The 17,376-nt window shown below is 37.9% G+C and overlaps 1 protein-coding gene across 1 annotated transcript in view; it reads right to left on the minus strand.

The window, feature by feature from the left end:
• rgs20 (regulator of G protein signaling 20) overlaps positions 1–17,376 on the minus strand; it is a 100,927-nt gene that overhangs the window by 9,794 nt on the left and 73,757 nt on the right. The window contains exons 3-4 of the mRNA XM_072243874.1: positions 9,243–9,329; positions 2,929–3,163 (exon numbers count right to left, since the gene is read on the minus strand). Of these exons, the coding sequence (XP_072099975.1) occupies positions 2,929–3,163; positions 9,243–9,329 (322 nt within the window). The remainder of the gene's footprint in view (positions 1–2,928; positions 3,164–9,242; positions 9,330–17,376) is intronic.

The following is a 17,376-nucleotide window of genomic DNA, read 5'->3' on the forward strand; positions in this document are numbered from 1 at the left end:
AAGAATTCAATATAGATCATTGATGCAAATGTAGCAGAAGACACATTAAGTATTTTGATAAAGCTTGAAAATTAGATTTTGAAGGCTAATCATCTACACCATATTACTACAGATTTTTTTTTGCAGCAGTAACTGAAGAATTAAATATATTGTGACTAAAGCTTTCACACCATATAGAGATAGGTTGGTTATATCTTATATGGTGCTTGCATTCACTCCTACTAAACTACTAAGAATAAACAACCTGAAACCTTAAGCTTGCAAACTATCTTGTGGTTCTTTTGCAATTGAAACCATTAGGAATATAACAAATAACACTACTACATATTAAATGTTATGATCCAAATTTTGCAGTCAATAATGAACAACTGCTTATAGATACCCATAGAATATTCATACTGTAAGTCCGTGTTTACTGTCGCTGAGAGTCTTTATATATTAGATCTCCTCCAGAGCCCTCTAGAGGAGATTTGTGAAGCATCTGAATATAACTTAAGGAATTCTAGTTTTATTTTATGCTTACATTGCATATAATGGGAAATAGGAATAATCTTCTAATTAAGTGGGTACAGCTGTGCATATGCTAGCCATATTTGCTAGGATTTATTATGGATCACATCTTCATGATCTATAGATAAAAAGAAGCATTTTTAATTTTATAATTTAGCATTAGTTTGTGTAGTGTCATTGCTTCTGGTAATATTATTTTAAAAGATCAATAGATTTATTCCCTGTATCTAAAAAGACCAAGGTAACATGTCTGGACGACTGGCATCCTGTCGCACTTGTCTCAATAACAAGCAGATGCTTTGAGTGGCTGGTCAAGGACTATATCTGCAGCATGCTACCACCCACACTGGACCCCTATAATTTGCCTGCTGACACAATCAATCGACAGACAATGCAATAGCCACAGTTCTACACACCATCCTTACACATCTGGAGAGGAGGGATGCTTATGTGAGAATGCTGTTCTTGGACTGCAGCTCAGCATTCAACACCATAATTTCCTCCAGACTTGACAAGAAGATCAGAGACCTCAGCCTGCACCCTGTCGAGTGTAGCTAGATCCTGGAGTTCCTATCAAATTGCCGGCAGGTGGTAAGAGTGGGTTCCTCACCTCTGCCCCTCTGACTCTCAACACAGGTGCCCCTCAGGGCTGTGTACTAAGTCCCCTCCTTTACTGTATGTATAACAGGACCAACAGGCTCCGGGACAGATTCTTCCACCAGGCCATCAGACTGATTAGTTCATGCTGATGCTACTATATTTCTATGTTACACTGACTATCTTGTTGTACATAATATTAATTATGAATTCCTAAAATTGCACATTGCACATTTGAAAGGAGACGTAACGTAAAGATTTTTACTCCTCATGTATTTAAAGGATGTAACTAATAAAGTCAATTCAATTCAGTATTTTCTTAACAGCTGTGCAAGTACAGAAGGAAATCAGCCTATGACGTACTTTCACATCTTTTCTCTAGGTCAAAAACAGTAACCAAGCTATTTTAACCATATCTGAATATGTCAATACCACACAAATTTTATCTGAAAAACTGGAATTTACCTACTTCTCCTCAGACTGTTAGAATAGATAGACATTTTTGAATATATTAGAACCATGTGAATTAAAAATAATATTTTTCAGATAGATGGTTTTCTGGAGCAATGTGTTTTAAACAATGACAGGGGGTAATCTGTGTAGATAATCTGTGGCAACATTTTATATAGAAACAGCTTTCAAAGGAATAGTAAGTGGTGATTATAAGAATCCTCATCTTTACTCCCTCGCACCCACATATTTTTTCAGTTGAGGTATATAGCTTGACCGGTTTGAATTTGGTTCAGTTATTTTCTCAGCTACGGTTAAAACCTATTTACTGACCATTTATTTTTCCAGGCATTTGTAGTTGTGATGCACCTACTCCCTCCAAGAAGTAAAATCTGCCCAAAAACTGGAGGTCATCTTTTTGGCACTAACAAATGCTGTGATTTTAAATAAATAGGAAATTGGATAAAAGAAAAAGAACCACATGCCCAAAAAATCATTAGAACAGCTTTCACCCTTATGTACAAATACAAAATTACAGAGTTTGTGACAGATTCCCATCTGACAGTAGGCCCTCCCATTGATTGTGCCCAAAATGTGTAGGCCAGTGTTCTGGTGGTCTCTGACTGACTCAGAGATGATCATCAGCATAAACTAATGTGTGCACATTTTAAGCAGATCTGCATGTTAAAGTAAGTGCAAATGGACTGAATTACTTCTCCTTCCTATTGAATTGTTGTGACATAAGAAGAGGACATGCAGCCCATCTTTTGCATTCATTTGCATCTGCCTGTACTTTTCCCCCAATGTTTTCCAGATTATTATTCTTCCAAATGTTTTCCTAATTCCTTTCAAAAGACTTATTAACGCTACTTATTAAGGCATGGCAGGCAGTGAGCTCCCTGGGGTTAAACATTTTCTGTCTAAAACAAATACTTTCATCATCTCTCCTGTGTACTTCTTCATCATTTTGAATCAACGTTCTATGATCCTGGGGCCATTCACTAATTGGAGAAAATTATATTTACCCCTTCTAAACCATTACATCATTATTTCTACACCTCTTCTCAGCATTTAGATTATATCATTAATCTGCCAAATCACAAAAGTACATTTTTGGATTATTTAGAACATAGAACATAGAACAGTACAGCACAGTACAGGCCCTTCGGCCCACAATGTTGAGCTGACCCTTAAACCCTGCCTCTTGTATAACCGCCCACCTTAAATTCCTCCATATACCCGTCTAGTAGTCTCTTAAATTTCACTAGTGTAATTATGTGCATTTATAAAGTATTCTGATGAGCATTTGGTTTCCATGTTAGTATATTTTACTTAAAAACTCCCAAAATGATTAATGTAACATGAACTCACCTCTTTAAGTGAAAGGATGGATATATAATCCTCATATATTAACCTTGCTTTCTCTTCCACAATATTTTTGTTGACTTCTTTCTTAAGGTCCTCACAGGCCAGCCAAAATAACATATTCTCCTCACTGTACTCTGTTCGTAAAAATTCTCGGAATGCATTTCTTCCTGCAGGACTTTTCATTAACTTGTCAAAAGACTGTCCCCAGGATTGCACTTCTTCAAGTGTTGGCTTTGGACTGTATTAGCAAAGTCATAAAAAAGGAAGCAATTGTTAATTCAAGGAAACTTTTGTATGAACATTCCAGGAAACAACCTGAAATTCAAAGACAGCATTTTAAATGAAAACATGGAAAAATACCTTTTAGATCTATGCAGAACACACACAAAATGCTGGTGGAATGCAGCAGGCCAGACAGCATCCATAGGAAGAAGCACAGTCAACAATTCGGGCCAAGACCCTTCTGCGTTCCACCAGCATTTTGTGTGTGTTGCTTGAATTTCCAGCATCTGCAGATCTCCTCGTGTTTGCGTTTTAGATCTACATAGTTGATTTCATAAGTAGCTTACCAAATTGCAGTTTATTAAATTCACACAGAAGGAATATTCTGAATTGGGTCCAATTCACTAATTTCTTCTTATCTTAGAACCTGCTGAAATGTCAGAATTCTTCCTGTTTTGCTGGTCTGGCAGGTCTCAGGTTTAATTCTATTCTCATTGGTGGATGTGCCTTCAGAACCCAAGTCCTAAACTCTGGAATTCTATTCCTAAACCTCTCTGCTTCTCTTTCATCCTATAAGAAGATCCCAACAATCTGCCCTAATAACTATGTGGCTCGGTGTTAGGTTTGATTGATAATGGTCTGTGAAGCACCTTGGGATCTTTTACTGTATTAAAGACACTGTATAAATATCAAGGGATGTTTAATCAATGTAATAGATTGAAATGAAAGAAAATGCATTCAACAGAAATATCTTGAGTGAACACAGAGTATAAATACTCTAAGTCAGATTAGGTACAAAAATAATAGCTGATATGTTTGAAAAATAAATACAATTAGATGATAATTATGCCAGGAAAGAAATAGGTCATGATAAAGACTCAATGCACTACTGTTTAACAAAGTAGTTTTCATTCAGTATTAGAAGATGAACTTTGCTTAATTCATCAAACCGATGTCCACAAATGTTGCACTGGCATCCCTGTATGCAGTGCCTTGCTTATCCTTATACTTGGTTGTGAAATTTGTCACAACATATGTAATTACAAACTTCAGTGGTTAGTATCATCCAAGAACATCAATTTCTCCAGTACTTGTAATATAGTAAAAGGTTTAAATTTGCTCCTGGTGCATTATTAAACAAAATTTCTCACTGAGTTGACTAAGGTGCTATTAAGGCTCAGTCTAATTCCAGAGTTTAGGACTTTTGAGTTTTGAAGGAATAATGATCAATGAGGAGAGAATGAAAACTGAAGAGTTGTTAGACACCTGAAAAAAATTGTTCAAGGAGATGGATTTTAAGGAGAGTCAAACTGGGAAAAAGTTGTGGAAAGATTTAAGGAGGGAATTCCAGACATCAGGGCAACTGAAATATTGACAGCTGATAGCAGAGCAATTAAATTCAGGGATGAGCAGAAATGGAGGAAAACAAACATACTAAGGCACTGTAGAGCTGGAGAAGGTCACAGGGGTGAGCATGTGGTCATGGAAGGATTTTTTAAAACGTGAAAAATTTAAAATCTAGGCATTGTCGAATCACAAATCAACACAGTGCCACTATCTTAATGGTGACGGGACTGTGTGAGTCAGGGCATGAACATCAGAAATTTGGATGATTATGGGCAGTAGTACAAAGGGACAAAGGCTGGAATGTATTGGTACAGTTCAGTTTACAAAGGATGTAGTGAAAGAAGAATACAGCAGCAATCTAGCTGAGGTAGGAGTCATTCCTTCTTAAAAGTCAGCCTCTCCTGCAAAATTTTGTTCTGAGGTTTTACAATTAGATAAATTTGTGGATGATTTGTGATCTAACTTCATATATCTGTCTTTGCTCCATTTTCTTTAAAACCACTGGTTAATAAAAATCCATCAAACATATTAACGACTCACCTGGAATTGATTCTTATTTGGAGTAGTAAGTTTCAAACTTCTACAAACCTTAACAGCTAGCTGTATTTCCTAATTTATTCCTTTAAAGGACTGGCTCTAATTTTTAGACTGTCCTCCAAACATAGACTGCTCAGCTAATGAAAGTAGTTTCTATCTACCCAACTCCCTTGAAATCTTCACTCCTATCCAATTCCTAAGAGAGATATCGCTAATTAGTTTAGTTGTTCATTTTAGTCTAAATCATAAGTTCAGGTGTTTATATGAGAATTTAAAATTAACCACTAATGAAGGTACAAAGTAAGCATATTGCACATGTTCTTAACACTCGGAATATCACTTTTGTTTATACCATCCCTTTAATGGAGCAAAACATTCCAATGCACACAACTGAGGATTTTTCTGCTTGGATTCCCCAGAGGATTAAAATAGAGATATGCAAATGATCCCTTGGAAGCTCATTTTCTCCAAGTATTCAGTGGTGAATACTAAACCAATGTGCTCAGATCAATTATTAAAAAATCAACAATAGTTAATGCCTTCAATATCAATGAAATAAAGCTCCTAGACAGGTTAATGAACATTAAAAAAAATAAATTTCACAGTCATTATTCTAGAGTATTCAGACAAAACATTTAAAAGATTGTGTAGGATGAGATTTTATTTTTGTGCTCAACAGATAAAACATGAGCAATTGAAGCAACATAAAACAGAAACCATAAAAAAAAATTGAAACCAATATTTTGGTAGATTGATTATGAAAAATAACTAAAATGTTACCTATGTGCTAGCAAATTGGTTAACAGCTACATTGAAAAGACCCAAACCTATTTTTTTCTAAATTTACGTTTCCAGTGAGAAATGTTCTAACTAGATTTCCTAAGATTTCTGATTTATTAGAAACTCTAGAAATGCACAGGAAACTTGGTGAGGAATGGGAGATAGCGCAAATAGGAAACCGGTGACATTAGGAAGAGATAGACTGCTTGCAGGTGCAGAAGAGATTGAAGGTGGGACAGACAATGGTGGGTGGAAGACTTGGGTTTTCTTACAGCACATCCAGATCATTAGTTGTGTTTTTTTTCATTCAATTCAGCAGAGCAATGAAAAAGCACTGCAGAAGGTAATTTCACAACGCTTATGTAAATTGACTTTGAAAGTATAAGACTTTACGCTCTTTGACATTGCCTACCGTGCAGCATGAAGGAAGTGGAGAGTAGATCTGCCGAGGATAATCCCAGATTTACTGATAATTCTTGGGTGTCATGATGGTTGCAGCAAGAGCATGCAAGGAAATTACTTTCCCTGGTAAAGGAGGAAGAAGTTTGGACCTACACAGAGATTGCATAGCTGGGGTGTTACTAAATGGCAGAAAGAAGAGTGTGGAAGTATATTTGGGCATGGATATAACTGCTTTGCAGATGCTTTCGTACCACTTAATCGGAGTTTCAGTGTGGAGGAGAGCAAGAAATTCACTTTACTGGGTATGGGATTATGATCTTGGTAGGGGTTTTCAGTTGACATTTGGAGGTTGGGTTAAGAAACTCGGTTCTAGAAGTTTTAATGATTAGGGCTTGAGGAATGAGAATTCATGGTTGTGAAAGATCAGCAGGTTTCTGAGCTTGTTGGGGAGTGGCAGGGGGTGGCGGGGGTGGTTAGTACTATGGAGGAGGCAGGTACTTAAGTAATTTAAAGGAAGCACCTGAATCAGTGTCCCTTTCATGGGCTGGAATTTCCTCAGGAATTCCTCACTAAATTATACTGAGGCAGTGCTACCATTATTCAGCTGACAGTGTTCTTCTGTGGGTATGTTTTGGAATCCCACAAGTTAATTTCTCCCAGCACGGCTCTCAGTGAGCATGAATATCATTAAACACATCAATGTAAGGATGACTCATGATAGAAAATGCCCGGGCAAGGTCTTGGGAGAGGCCCATATTGACTCGGAAACCATCACAACAATGTGCCACTTTAAGACGAACTTATTTTCATATACAAGTGCTGAAAAAGAAACAGTGCCGCATGATTGAAGTTCCAGGCAATCATTCATCATTAAAGCCAACTGGCCAGAATATAATCATACCCTGATATGGATTCCACAGATTTCTTTCTAGGTTCCACAGAGTACATTTGACAGTGAAGTTAGAAAGGAAAAGAAAATTATCTCTCTATGTGTCATTCCATATAGTAGTGTTGACTTTCCACACACGCCTCTTCATTAACCTTTGTTCAGGAACCACTAATTATCCTGGACCATTATGAGCAGAATGCTATTTAAGCCAAAAAATATTCTTGAAACACAGAATGCAAAAAATATAATTGAATCCTTCTCTCTTCTATTCAGTACATGGAATGTAGATTACTTACCTCATCAAAATATTTCAAAATTTCAATATCCTGAATACAGTAACCCATTTATCTAATGCCTTATTTGTATTGGTTATTTAGTGATGTCCTGGAAACAGCAGCTTCCCCACAGCATCAATAAAATAAACTTGTGTATCTGAATACAAGGTTTATTGAGGAAGTTGGTGAAAAGTAAATACATTTTATCAAAGTAAATAAGTTCATCCATATAAATAAATCAGTAGGTTTGACTGAGATGAAATTTTTTAACAGAAGATGTTTACATGAGATTTTACTGAGATAATATTTTACCAATGATTTAAGTTAAGATTTTTATTCTCTCCTTTTATTGGAAACTTTCACTAATTAAAAATCAGGGATTTTTCAAATCAACATAATTTCAGACTGAATATTAACTTAATTTGTGTCTGACATTAGATGGTAACTGTTCTGCTCAGTAAGCATTTTTGATTGGTCTTTCATAATGATAAGGAAAACAAGGCAAGGTGACTTTTTACCTCAGTACTCAAATGCATACAGAAAAATGGAATATGAATGGCTTACTGTGTGTGTTGATATGAATGCCTTATTATTTTTTGCTGTTTATGACAATAATCATTTATTACGATACCAATCACAGTTTAGCTTCCGCAAGCGTAGACATTGGAAGTTATGTAACAACTGCCTATTATTTAATCTTCCTCTCCTACTTAACATTCCTCATCCCCTCTAACCCCCACTCCTCATTGTGTAAAATTTTCTTTACCTTTAAGACCAATTTTAACGATTGCTGTTAACAGAAAATGGCTGATAAAGGATGGTTGGAAGAGCCTTTTTATTCTCCAACACTGTAAGTTAAAACTGACCATAGTTCACACCACTGCCTCACCTAGTTTAAGATGCAATCTTAAATCCCACTCATGCAATCCCACTCATCCTGGACATCACCTGTTTTCCCCTCTACCTTCTGGGAAGAGATACAGAGCATTAAGGACAAAAACAAAGAGACTCCTTAACAGCTTCTACCCACAAGCAGTGAAATGTATAACACTCCCTTCCCTTCTCCTGCCCCTCTCCTAAGATGGCGGCAGCTAAATGCATCACACTTCCAGGAATGGCAGGTGTGCAATAGTCCTACCCCCCCCATCCATATATTATTAATTTTGGACTGCACTCCTGAGGTTTTAGAGTTTATTTTATGTATATATTCTTTGTCATGCTGCAAAACGTTGAGCTGCTAAACTGTGTTTCATTGCTCCACAACAATGACAATAAAGATATTCTTATAATGGTCTCTCCTCTAAAGTCCGCAACAAATAGCCTCACTGTGGTTAGAAAGATTAGCAAAGTAATAAAATACATGATCAATTACAAATTGCTAGTACGAAAACAAATCCAGTGGACATCCCTGTTGCTCTGAGCTTAGTTGTTTAACAAAAGAGTTGCCGTGGAACATTCAATTAACTTTGGTGTTACTAAGGGAGGAGGGTTGCACCATAACAGAGAACTCCAGCTGGGAAAAAAGACCGAAAATAATTTTTTGATGAAAATAAGTTAGCAAACTAATCATCTCTTTACTTTTTCATGATGCTGTATTTTTCTATATTTTTTGTTCACATTACAAGAAGGATGGGGTAGTATTTCTGTTTACCATCTCTCAAAACTAATGGAGAGGAATTTCAGATGAGAAGTGTATATATTGATCAGGTCTCAACCACCTGATTTCTACCAGGACCTAAGTTAAACCCTACCCACTGCTTTCAATTACAACTCCCCACTTCAGCAACAAAATCACTGCTAACATGTTAACAATAGCAATTGTTTCAATGGCAGGTATACTGTATATCGGTTAAGGAATAACATACCTTTCTTCACAGTTTGGCAGGCTTTCTCCTCTAGCTTCCTGAGACATTCTTCTTGCTCGTTCTTCATCTTCATTCCTAACAGTAAGACTGCAAGGTAGTAAATAAAATCATTTTATCTGGGTACAAAAGTAAATGGCAATGGTGTGTTATTCACAAAAGAAATCTAGACTGATGAGCAGTAATCTTTTTGATTACTGAAAATAAGGATAGAGAGGAACCTCCAAAATATTTTCTCCAGTGGTCACTAAAATCATTAACAGTTATTGTCAATATTACCCAGCTTAGATGATACAAGAAAAACCTTAAGTTACATTTATCACCAGGCATAAGAGTACTAAACTAGCCATTTTTTTGTAATTTGTAATGTATGCTTATCTTTCATGGCAAAAACAATTAGAAGTAGATTAATATATCTTCCCTACTTGTCAAATTATACCTTTTCTTATGTCCCACCTTCTTAATTCTTTGTGACTGATTTACTCTCTATTGTTATCTTTTCTTCATATAATGTATATATTTACATTATACCCTACTCTTGTCATTTCTATTTTATTGTTAAGCCTGTCTTTATCTGTCTGTTTAAAGAGAATTGTAAAGAATTGGTGTAATTTGTAATTATATAGAATTGCAAAATATTTCATTTCCCAACAACCTCCTTATAAGTTAAACTCTCCTTTTTTATTGTTGTTGTTGCAAGGTTTAAGTTTGTGTCCTTCAATTACTGGCTCATTGGCCATCTTATTGGAAGCCAGACTTGATATACACAGCATTCTTAAGCTGTGGGATTTCCATTAATAATCTCTTTACCAAAGTAAGTATGTAATTATTTTTCCTATGAAGCCAGAAGTGGGAATGTGGATGTATCCAAAAATATACGTACATAGTATTCCAGGTGCATACCAACCACTGGTTATTATAAATGGTAGCCAAGTGATATTTCAAGTTATATAGAGTAATAGCGGTGTGGAGTGATAAACCTGCAAATTTTCTTGGCAGATTGAAGATGTGTATAACCAGAAAGCTGGTTGATTTGTCCTGGGGTCCTTTTCAAGGTCACAGGTCAGCAGCATTTTTAGCATCTTGCTAATTGTCCAGTTTTAGAACTAAAAGCAGTTTGCTTTAGCGAACCAATGACAGGAATTGGAATTTGACACTAGTGAACGTTTTACTTTTTATTTTCTTCATTTTTTAACTTCTTTTATGTTTTCAAGGAACCTTTTCTGAAGCTGCTGATTTAACTCTGCAGTTCACTCACAGAAACAAACTGGACTATTCACATGACCAGGGTGTGCACAGGAAATCAAAACTGACTGCATATAGAGGTGAACTTTACATTTATGTGTAATGTACACATGTACAGGCATTCTTAATGTGTTTGATCATTGAAGGGAGGAGTGAGCGTATGATATCTCACCCAATCACTGGTTATGCATGGTCCTGCTCAACAGGCATTCGTACTGGATATGTATAACTATGGCAGTTTAACAAAGTTTACATTTGTTTCACCAAGTGTTTGTAGCTTAATTTACATTTCTGGTGAATTTACAGCTGAATTTTGGTGAACTGATATTTTTTGCTCCATCCTGAACTTCCACAATATTTCAATTCCAAATTTAAATTATATTTTCCATTACTTTCTGATTTGTTAAATTTTCCAACATCCTATCAAATACATCTGCATTTCTGCTCCTAAGACTTTTCAAGGCAATTGTCACCCAAGATTGAAGAAAACCATAAGTAAGATAACCACTGTGACCTATTCTGCAGTTTTGTTCAGTACCTCACTGCTAACCCAGTTAAATAACTTTTATGCACTTGCTACTTCACCGACATTGCGTAGGGATAGACAGCATGTCCTTGGAAACGCTCATGTAAAGAAACTCAGGCAGAGTGCTTCATGGCGTAATGAACAATAAACAAAGATCTCATTAAGAGAATGAAAAGTAAGAAAAGCAGACAATCAGGGACAAGCTCTTTAAGAGTTGCAGAACAGGAGGGTAGACAAAATGTGACATTTCAGAAGACACTGCAGAAAGAGTGTGAAGCAAGGAGAGCATAAGACTATAAGACTATAATAAGTAATTAGATCCAGTGGGGTAAGAGGACCATGGAACTTTATGAAGATAAAATTTATAAAATAAATTAATTCTACATACACAACTCCAAATCCAATATAATCTTGCATTACAGCTCTTCATTAACCACAGGCTGTTCAATGCATGCAGAGACACTGGTTCACACCCAATCTTTGGTGCTGCTAAATGGGAGTTACACTTTGTTGCAATACAAAACTGTACAGCACTACAGGAGATATTGAGTGTTAAGAGATTGTAGATTCTGTAATCTGGAGCAAAAAAAATCATACTGCTGGAGAAACTTAGCTAGTCAGACAGCATCTGAGGAAACAGAGGGATGGTTCAGGACTGAGAGATCTTGCAATTAATTATGAAGGGCAAACTCACTTCCTTATGATACAATTTCTCACATTAAATAATTAATAAGCATTTACATATTGGCAGTGTTATCATGTACAGGAAAGGCAAAGAGGAAATGACGGTGGTTACAGTGAATTGTGAGAGGAAGTCCACCAATGTAATTTCCAAAAAGTTGGCACTTTAACAGGATATGGGTGTAAACACTTAAAATATGCTCAAAATTGCTTCTATATGCTACTCATACAAAATGAACAATGTATTCCAATTTCCAGGTTTTAATGATCACTACAGCAAATCAAGTGGATGTAGCTATTTTCAAATTTTCTTATTACATGGAAAGAGCCATTTGGTCTATCAAGTATATGCCAGTTCTTAGAGTCATTTCTTTTCTCTGACCTATTGCCTTCAGATGTTCAATTTCTCCTCCTTATTGTACAGCTGGAGTAATCTAAAGTACCCACCTAACCTACCAGCCAGCACACTGGAATGCTGCAGCACCCAGGATAACCTTCATGGCCATTGGGACAACATGCAAACTCCACACTGACAGTACTGAAAGTCAGGATCGAAACCTTGTCACTCAGCATGACCTCAACAAAGACATGGGCACTGACATTAGAAATGTGTAGAAACATTTTAAAAAATCACCAAATTTGATATTTTGCCTTTTTGTCTGTAAATTAAACTAAGTTGCCTGTGTGCACTGAATCAGCTATTCATTAATATCAGTTACCAGGTGGCTTGTAGGTAAGATTCAATCTGGAAAAAAAAAACCATAACAGGCAAATTACGAACTCAAGAGGTTCGGCAGATGCTGGAAGTCCAAAAAAACAGAAGTAAAATGCTGGAGGAACTCAGCAGGTCAGGAAGCATCTACGAACAGTTGACGTTTTGGGCTGAGCCCCTTCATCATATAAGAGGGAAATATTTTTTCTCTAGAATAGGATATTGTTTAAAAATGTGGCCACTCATGTTTCTTTGCCTGCACATATGTGTTGGGTATACACGTAGAAAGTGCTTAACCCAAGCTAAACCAGGTTGCAGGGAGGGGTGTTGGAACTATTTGTGAATATCAGCCCGATCTGAAAGCAGAGCACTGACCTAAAATCAGCAGAAGTGAGAGAAACTGAATTTTAAGACTGATTAAAAATATTTTGAGGGATTCTTGGGAAACAGCAGGGGCATGGGACTGACTAGATGGCTTTGCAGAGAGCTGCCTGTACCTGTGAGGCTGAGTGTCCTCTCAATCACAAAGATTCAATAACTTCATGAGTTAGATCAAACAAATCAACTTTATACACATTATCTCTCCAAAATCCATCTAGTACCCTTCCTTTGTGTGTGTCTTCTGCACACTATTTTCTTTTATTTATAAGAATTGTTTGCTCAGGAGGTCCAGACAAACTGGTGAATGATTGCTCACTTTTGATGAGACTTACAGGAAGATGTTCCCTGCTTGGTATTGCTGCCTGAAAACACCTTCAACAGTTTGGTCAGCTGCAGGGTCATCAGTGAGGGACCACCATTCATTGATGTTTTGCTCCCTTAGCCCTGGAACACCTCCTGATCTCCTGGTGGTGAAGCAGTAAGTGTAAATGGTGGCAGACATCAATGAAAGTTTAACCAGAAGCAATTTTAAAGCCGAATGGCCAGTCTGCAGACTGCACCATCTCATGATTGGTGCCAGTAGTCTGGGCTTTCAGACTGATGGGCAAAGCCAAGGGTATGAAAGGAAAGGCATTGTAGCAGCACCAGTGCCCTTGTATTGAGAGAGGCAAGTTTGGAAACACTGTATGGTCTTAAATGAAACAATGTTCCTCTGGACCAAGGTGCACAACACAGTACATAGAACTCACATACAACACATAAAGTAATATTACCACAAATAAATGAACATACAATAAAATATATTTCAGAAGTGCCACAGTTTGTGTGATGCCATTACAGCTTGGGGTGTCAGAGTTCAGAGTTCAGTTCTGACATCTTCTGTGAGGAGTTTGTATGCCCTCCCTGTGGAATATGTGGAATTTCTCCAGGTGCTCCAGTTTCCTCCCACAGTTAGTAGGTCAACTGCTCATTGTAAATTGTCCTGTAATTGGGACAGGGTTAATCAGGAGTTGCTGGTGGCATGGTTCGAAGGGCTAGAAGGGCCTTTTCTGTGCTGTATCTCCAAATAAAATAAGAAGTAAATAAAGATTGACATTTAGCACAAGTTGAAAAATAAACAGTATAATGCTACTGGCATTTCATATGTGATGAGACTTGGGTGGTGGAAGGGAGTTCAATAGTCTCACAGCATGGGGGAAGAAGCTATTTCCCACCCTCACGATCCTTGTTTTAATGCTACGGTACCCCTAGCCTGATGGTAGAGCTTCAAAGAGATTGAGGGACAGATGGAAGGGTTTCTTGATAATGCTAAGGGGCTTGCATGTGCACCGCTCCTGATAAAATCTCAGATGGGTGGAAAAGAGGCCCCAGTGATCCTCTCAGAAGTCCCTCGTAATCCTTTGTAGGGTCTTGAGGGCAGACGCCTTGCAATTCCCATACCAGATGGTGATGTAGCTGATCAGGACACTCTCATTGGAGATCCTGTAAAAACTGGTTAGAACACAGTGGGAGCAGGGAAGTCTTGCTCACCTCAATCTCCTCAGGACGTGGAGACTCAAGAGTACCACAGCTCCCTCAAAGCTTCTTCCATCAATGAAATCCAGAGGCATAGTCACAACTGACTGAACTTTGGTGGTGAAGTCAGAAATTCCAGTGTAGCATTATAGTCTGAATAACAGCTACAATAGAAACTGAGATTTCCTTCTTCAGACCACTAACGTTGTAAGTTTTTCCATGGAGCTAAGCCCAACCGTTTCATATTGAAAAGATTGGGCTTCAAGGTCCACAGCCATCCTGGTGTATACCTGGAACTGGGCTCTCCAATCTCCTAACCATTTCATGCAGGCTTTCCAGGAAGAAGGATAGAACCCCAAGCAACTCTGCCTGGATAAGCATCAGGTATCCTGTCAACAGGTGGCCAAATGGATATCATCATTTCAGTACTGTGGAGCAGAATTGGTGTGTGACTTGGCCTTGCAGCTAACTGGTGTGTAAGGTAATCCCTCCCCCCAGTTTTGGCATTGGCTACTCATGTATAGTGACTCAGTGCTACCGTGTCCTGAGTCTAAATGACTCCCTCATCCATACAAAGCCAAGTTCTGAGCGGATGGGTGGGAGTGTCAGATGCAGAAGCATAGCATCGTCTTTCTGAGTCCCTGGCAACTTGTCAGGTAAGGGTGGATTGAATTGTACTTCTTGGCAGTCTTTAAATTGAGAGTGGCACAATGCCATGGTGGTATGATTCAGGGGCAGGTAAGAGAGCACCAATAAACCATCTGAATCTTATGAAGCTGAAGAGTGTGTAGGATGAGAAGGAAGTGGTGGTGTAAACAAAGAGGATTAGAACTGAGCATGTCGACATCCTCACTGATTTTAGTCATAAGCTCTGTGACCACTAGCCCATGATGGTGACTATCTTCTCTTCAAAGCAAATTAATCAGTAAGGACCCTCTCCAGTTTGTTCCTTAAGCAGATTGCGTGCCGCCTTTAGCAAGGGAAAGGAAAGAGTGAGAGTGTATTACAATCTGTTTTTGTGATGTATCTGTTAGTTGAATAGTTGAAGATATATGTAAAGTGTCAGATGGGTGCTTGAATGTTGAAGTAGTGTATGAGTATATAGAACATAAAACTGTACAGGCTACGATATTGTGCCAAACTTAGGACCTACTCTACAATCAACCCTTCCTTTCTACATAGCTCTCCATGTTTCTATCATCCATTTGCCTGTCGAAGAGTTTAATAAATGTCCGCGCATCTGCCTCTACCATAAACCCTGGCAGAGTTCCATGCACCCACCACTCTATGTAAAAAAAACTTAACTGTAACCTCCCCCCGCCCCCCCATACTTTCCTCCAATCCTCTTAAAGTTATGCCCCATCATATTTTTGCCCTGGGAAAAAAACGTCTCTGACTATCCACTTATCATCTGGTACAACTTTATCAAGCCAGCCCTCATCCTCCTTTGCTCCAAAGAGAAAGGTCTAGCTCCCTCAACCCATTCTCATGTACGTAGGGGGCATATGAATACTTAGTGATTGTTAGGTTTATGAAGTGGGTGTAATGCAAGGTGTAAAGTATAAGGGCAGTTCTGCATTTGCTGGTGATGGCTTTGTTGTTGCTTAAATTGATGTATAAGGTGATTCAATTCCTTGCAACACTGGGACTACCATCTAAAGCCATTGTACTGGCCACAAGGAATATCCTCCAATCTGAAGACTCCCTGGGCCCATATATGGGAGTCCATGTTTACCAGCAAGATCATTGGGGCGAGAGACTGGAGCAGGATATTCATTTCCATGTTAGTCTTGCCATTCTTCTAAATAATACTCTAAACTACACAATTACTTCTAGCAGAGTTGCATTAAGTGATCCCCTAGGTCCACTGGCACAGGTTAGTGTCAGCTGGTATACTGCATTAATGTGGAAATGACTATGACTGATGTCATTAAATCAGACACATCCTTATAGGAAAATCCTATGCCACTGGCACAGTTAGAAACTGGCGTAAGTTTCCTTTACGATGCCATTTTTTGCATATTTCAATGTAGAATGAATTTCTTAACGCATTGATTTTCAGATGAAACAGAAGACCAAGCCCTCAGACGGCCAGCTTGGAAGAGATTCCACAACACTACTGCTATTAATATAAAACCAGGAAGTGATTTGATTCTACAAGATTATTTCATGAAGAACAGGGAATTTGCCCAGTGTTGTGGCCAACATTCGATCTTCGATCAGATTTCTATGAACAGATAAACTTCTCACATACTTTAAAGTACCATTTTTGGAAACCTGCAGTGTATAAGTTTGCTACCTTGTTTGCTTGTTCAACACTGACAAAAATTCAGTAAAGCAAAAACACGCTGATTATTACCATTAAAACATCTGACAACTTGAGAAAACACTACGTAAATTAGTTCTTTCTTTCCTCACATTATTCACTGCCTGCTTTATGTTCTCTTTACAAAGTACAAACTTCATCCAGAATTCGGCTGAACTGAGGTGGCAGGGCACCAGACTGAGAGCACATCAAAGCAGCAAGGCCTGGGTCTGAGTGCAAGGAATGACCTGACGTTTGAAGGATTTAAGTGCCAGCCCAGATTGAAAAAGGTCAAGGTTTCCGGGCTGGAGGTGAGGGATGGGCTGGTTCAATTGCTGCTCCGCTAGTTTTACTCGACTCTGCACTGGACTTCAACTCATTGCTCTGTGAGGTTTACTCATGTCTGCACCAAACTGGGGCTGTGGCCTGCCACCATCACAGCGTGGATTCACTTTTGTGAACTTCCGTTCTGAATGCTACTTGCTTACTTCTGTTGTTTGATGCTTTTTTTTCTGCACATTGGGTGTTTGACGGTCTTTTTTAAATAAGTTCTATTGGGTTTCTTTGTTTTGTAGCTGCCTGTACGAAAACAAATCTCAAGGTTGAATAAAGTATACGTACTTTGATAATAAGTGTACTTTGAACTTTGAAATTAAATAATCAATCAACTATAATGGGAAATAGATCTCAGGTATATTGGATTTCGTCAATATGAATTTTTATCCTGCATTAAATTTATAATTTATCAAGCATCATTAAATTCATTTTTATA

This window comes from Mobula birostris, chromosome 1, assembly GCF_030028105.1.
Source record: "Mobula birostris isolate sMobBir1 chromosome 1, sMobBir1.hap1, whole genome shotgun sequence".
Taxonomy (NCBI): Eukaryota; Metazoa; Chordata; class Chondrichthyes; order Myliobatiformes; family Myliobatidae; genus Mobula; species Mobula birostris.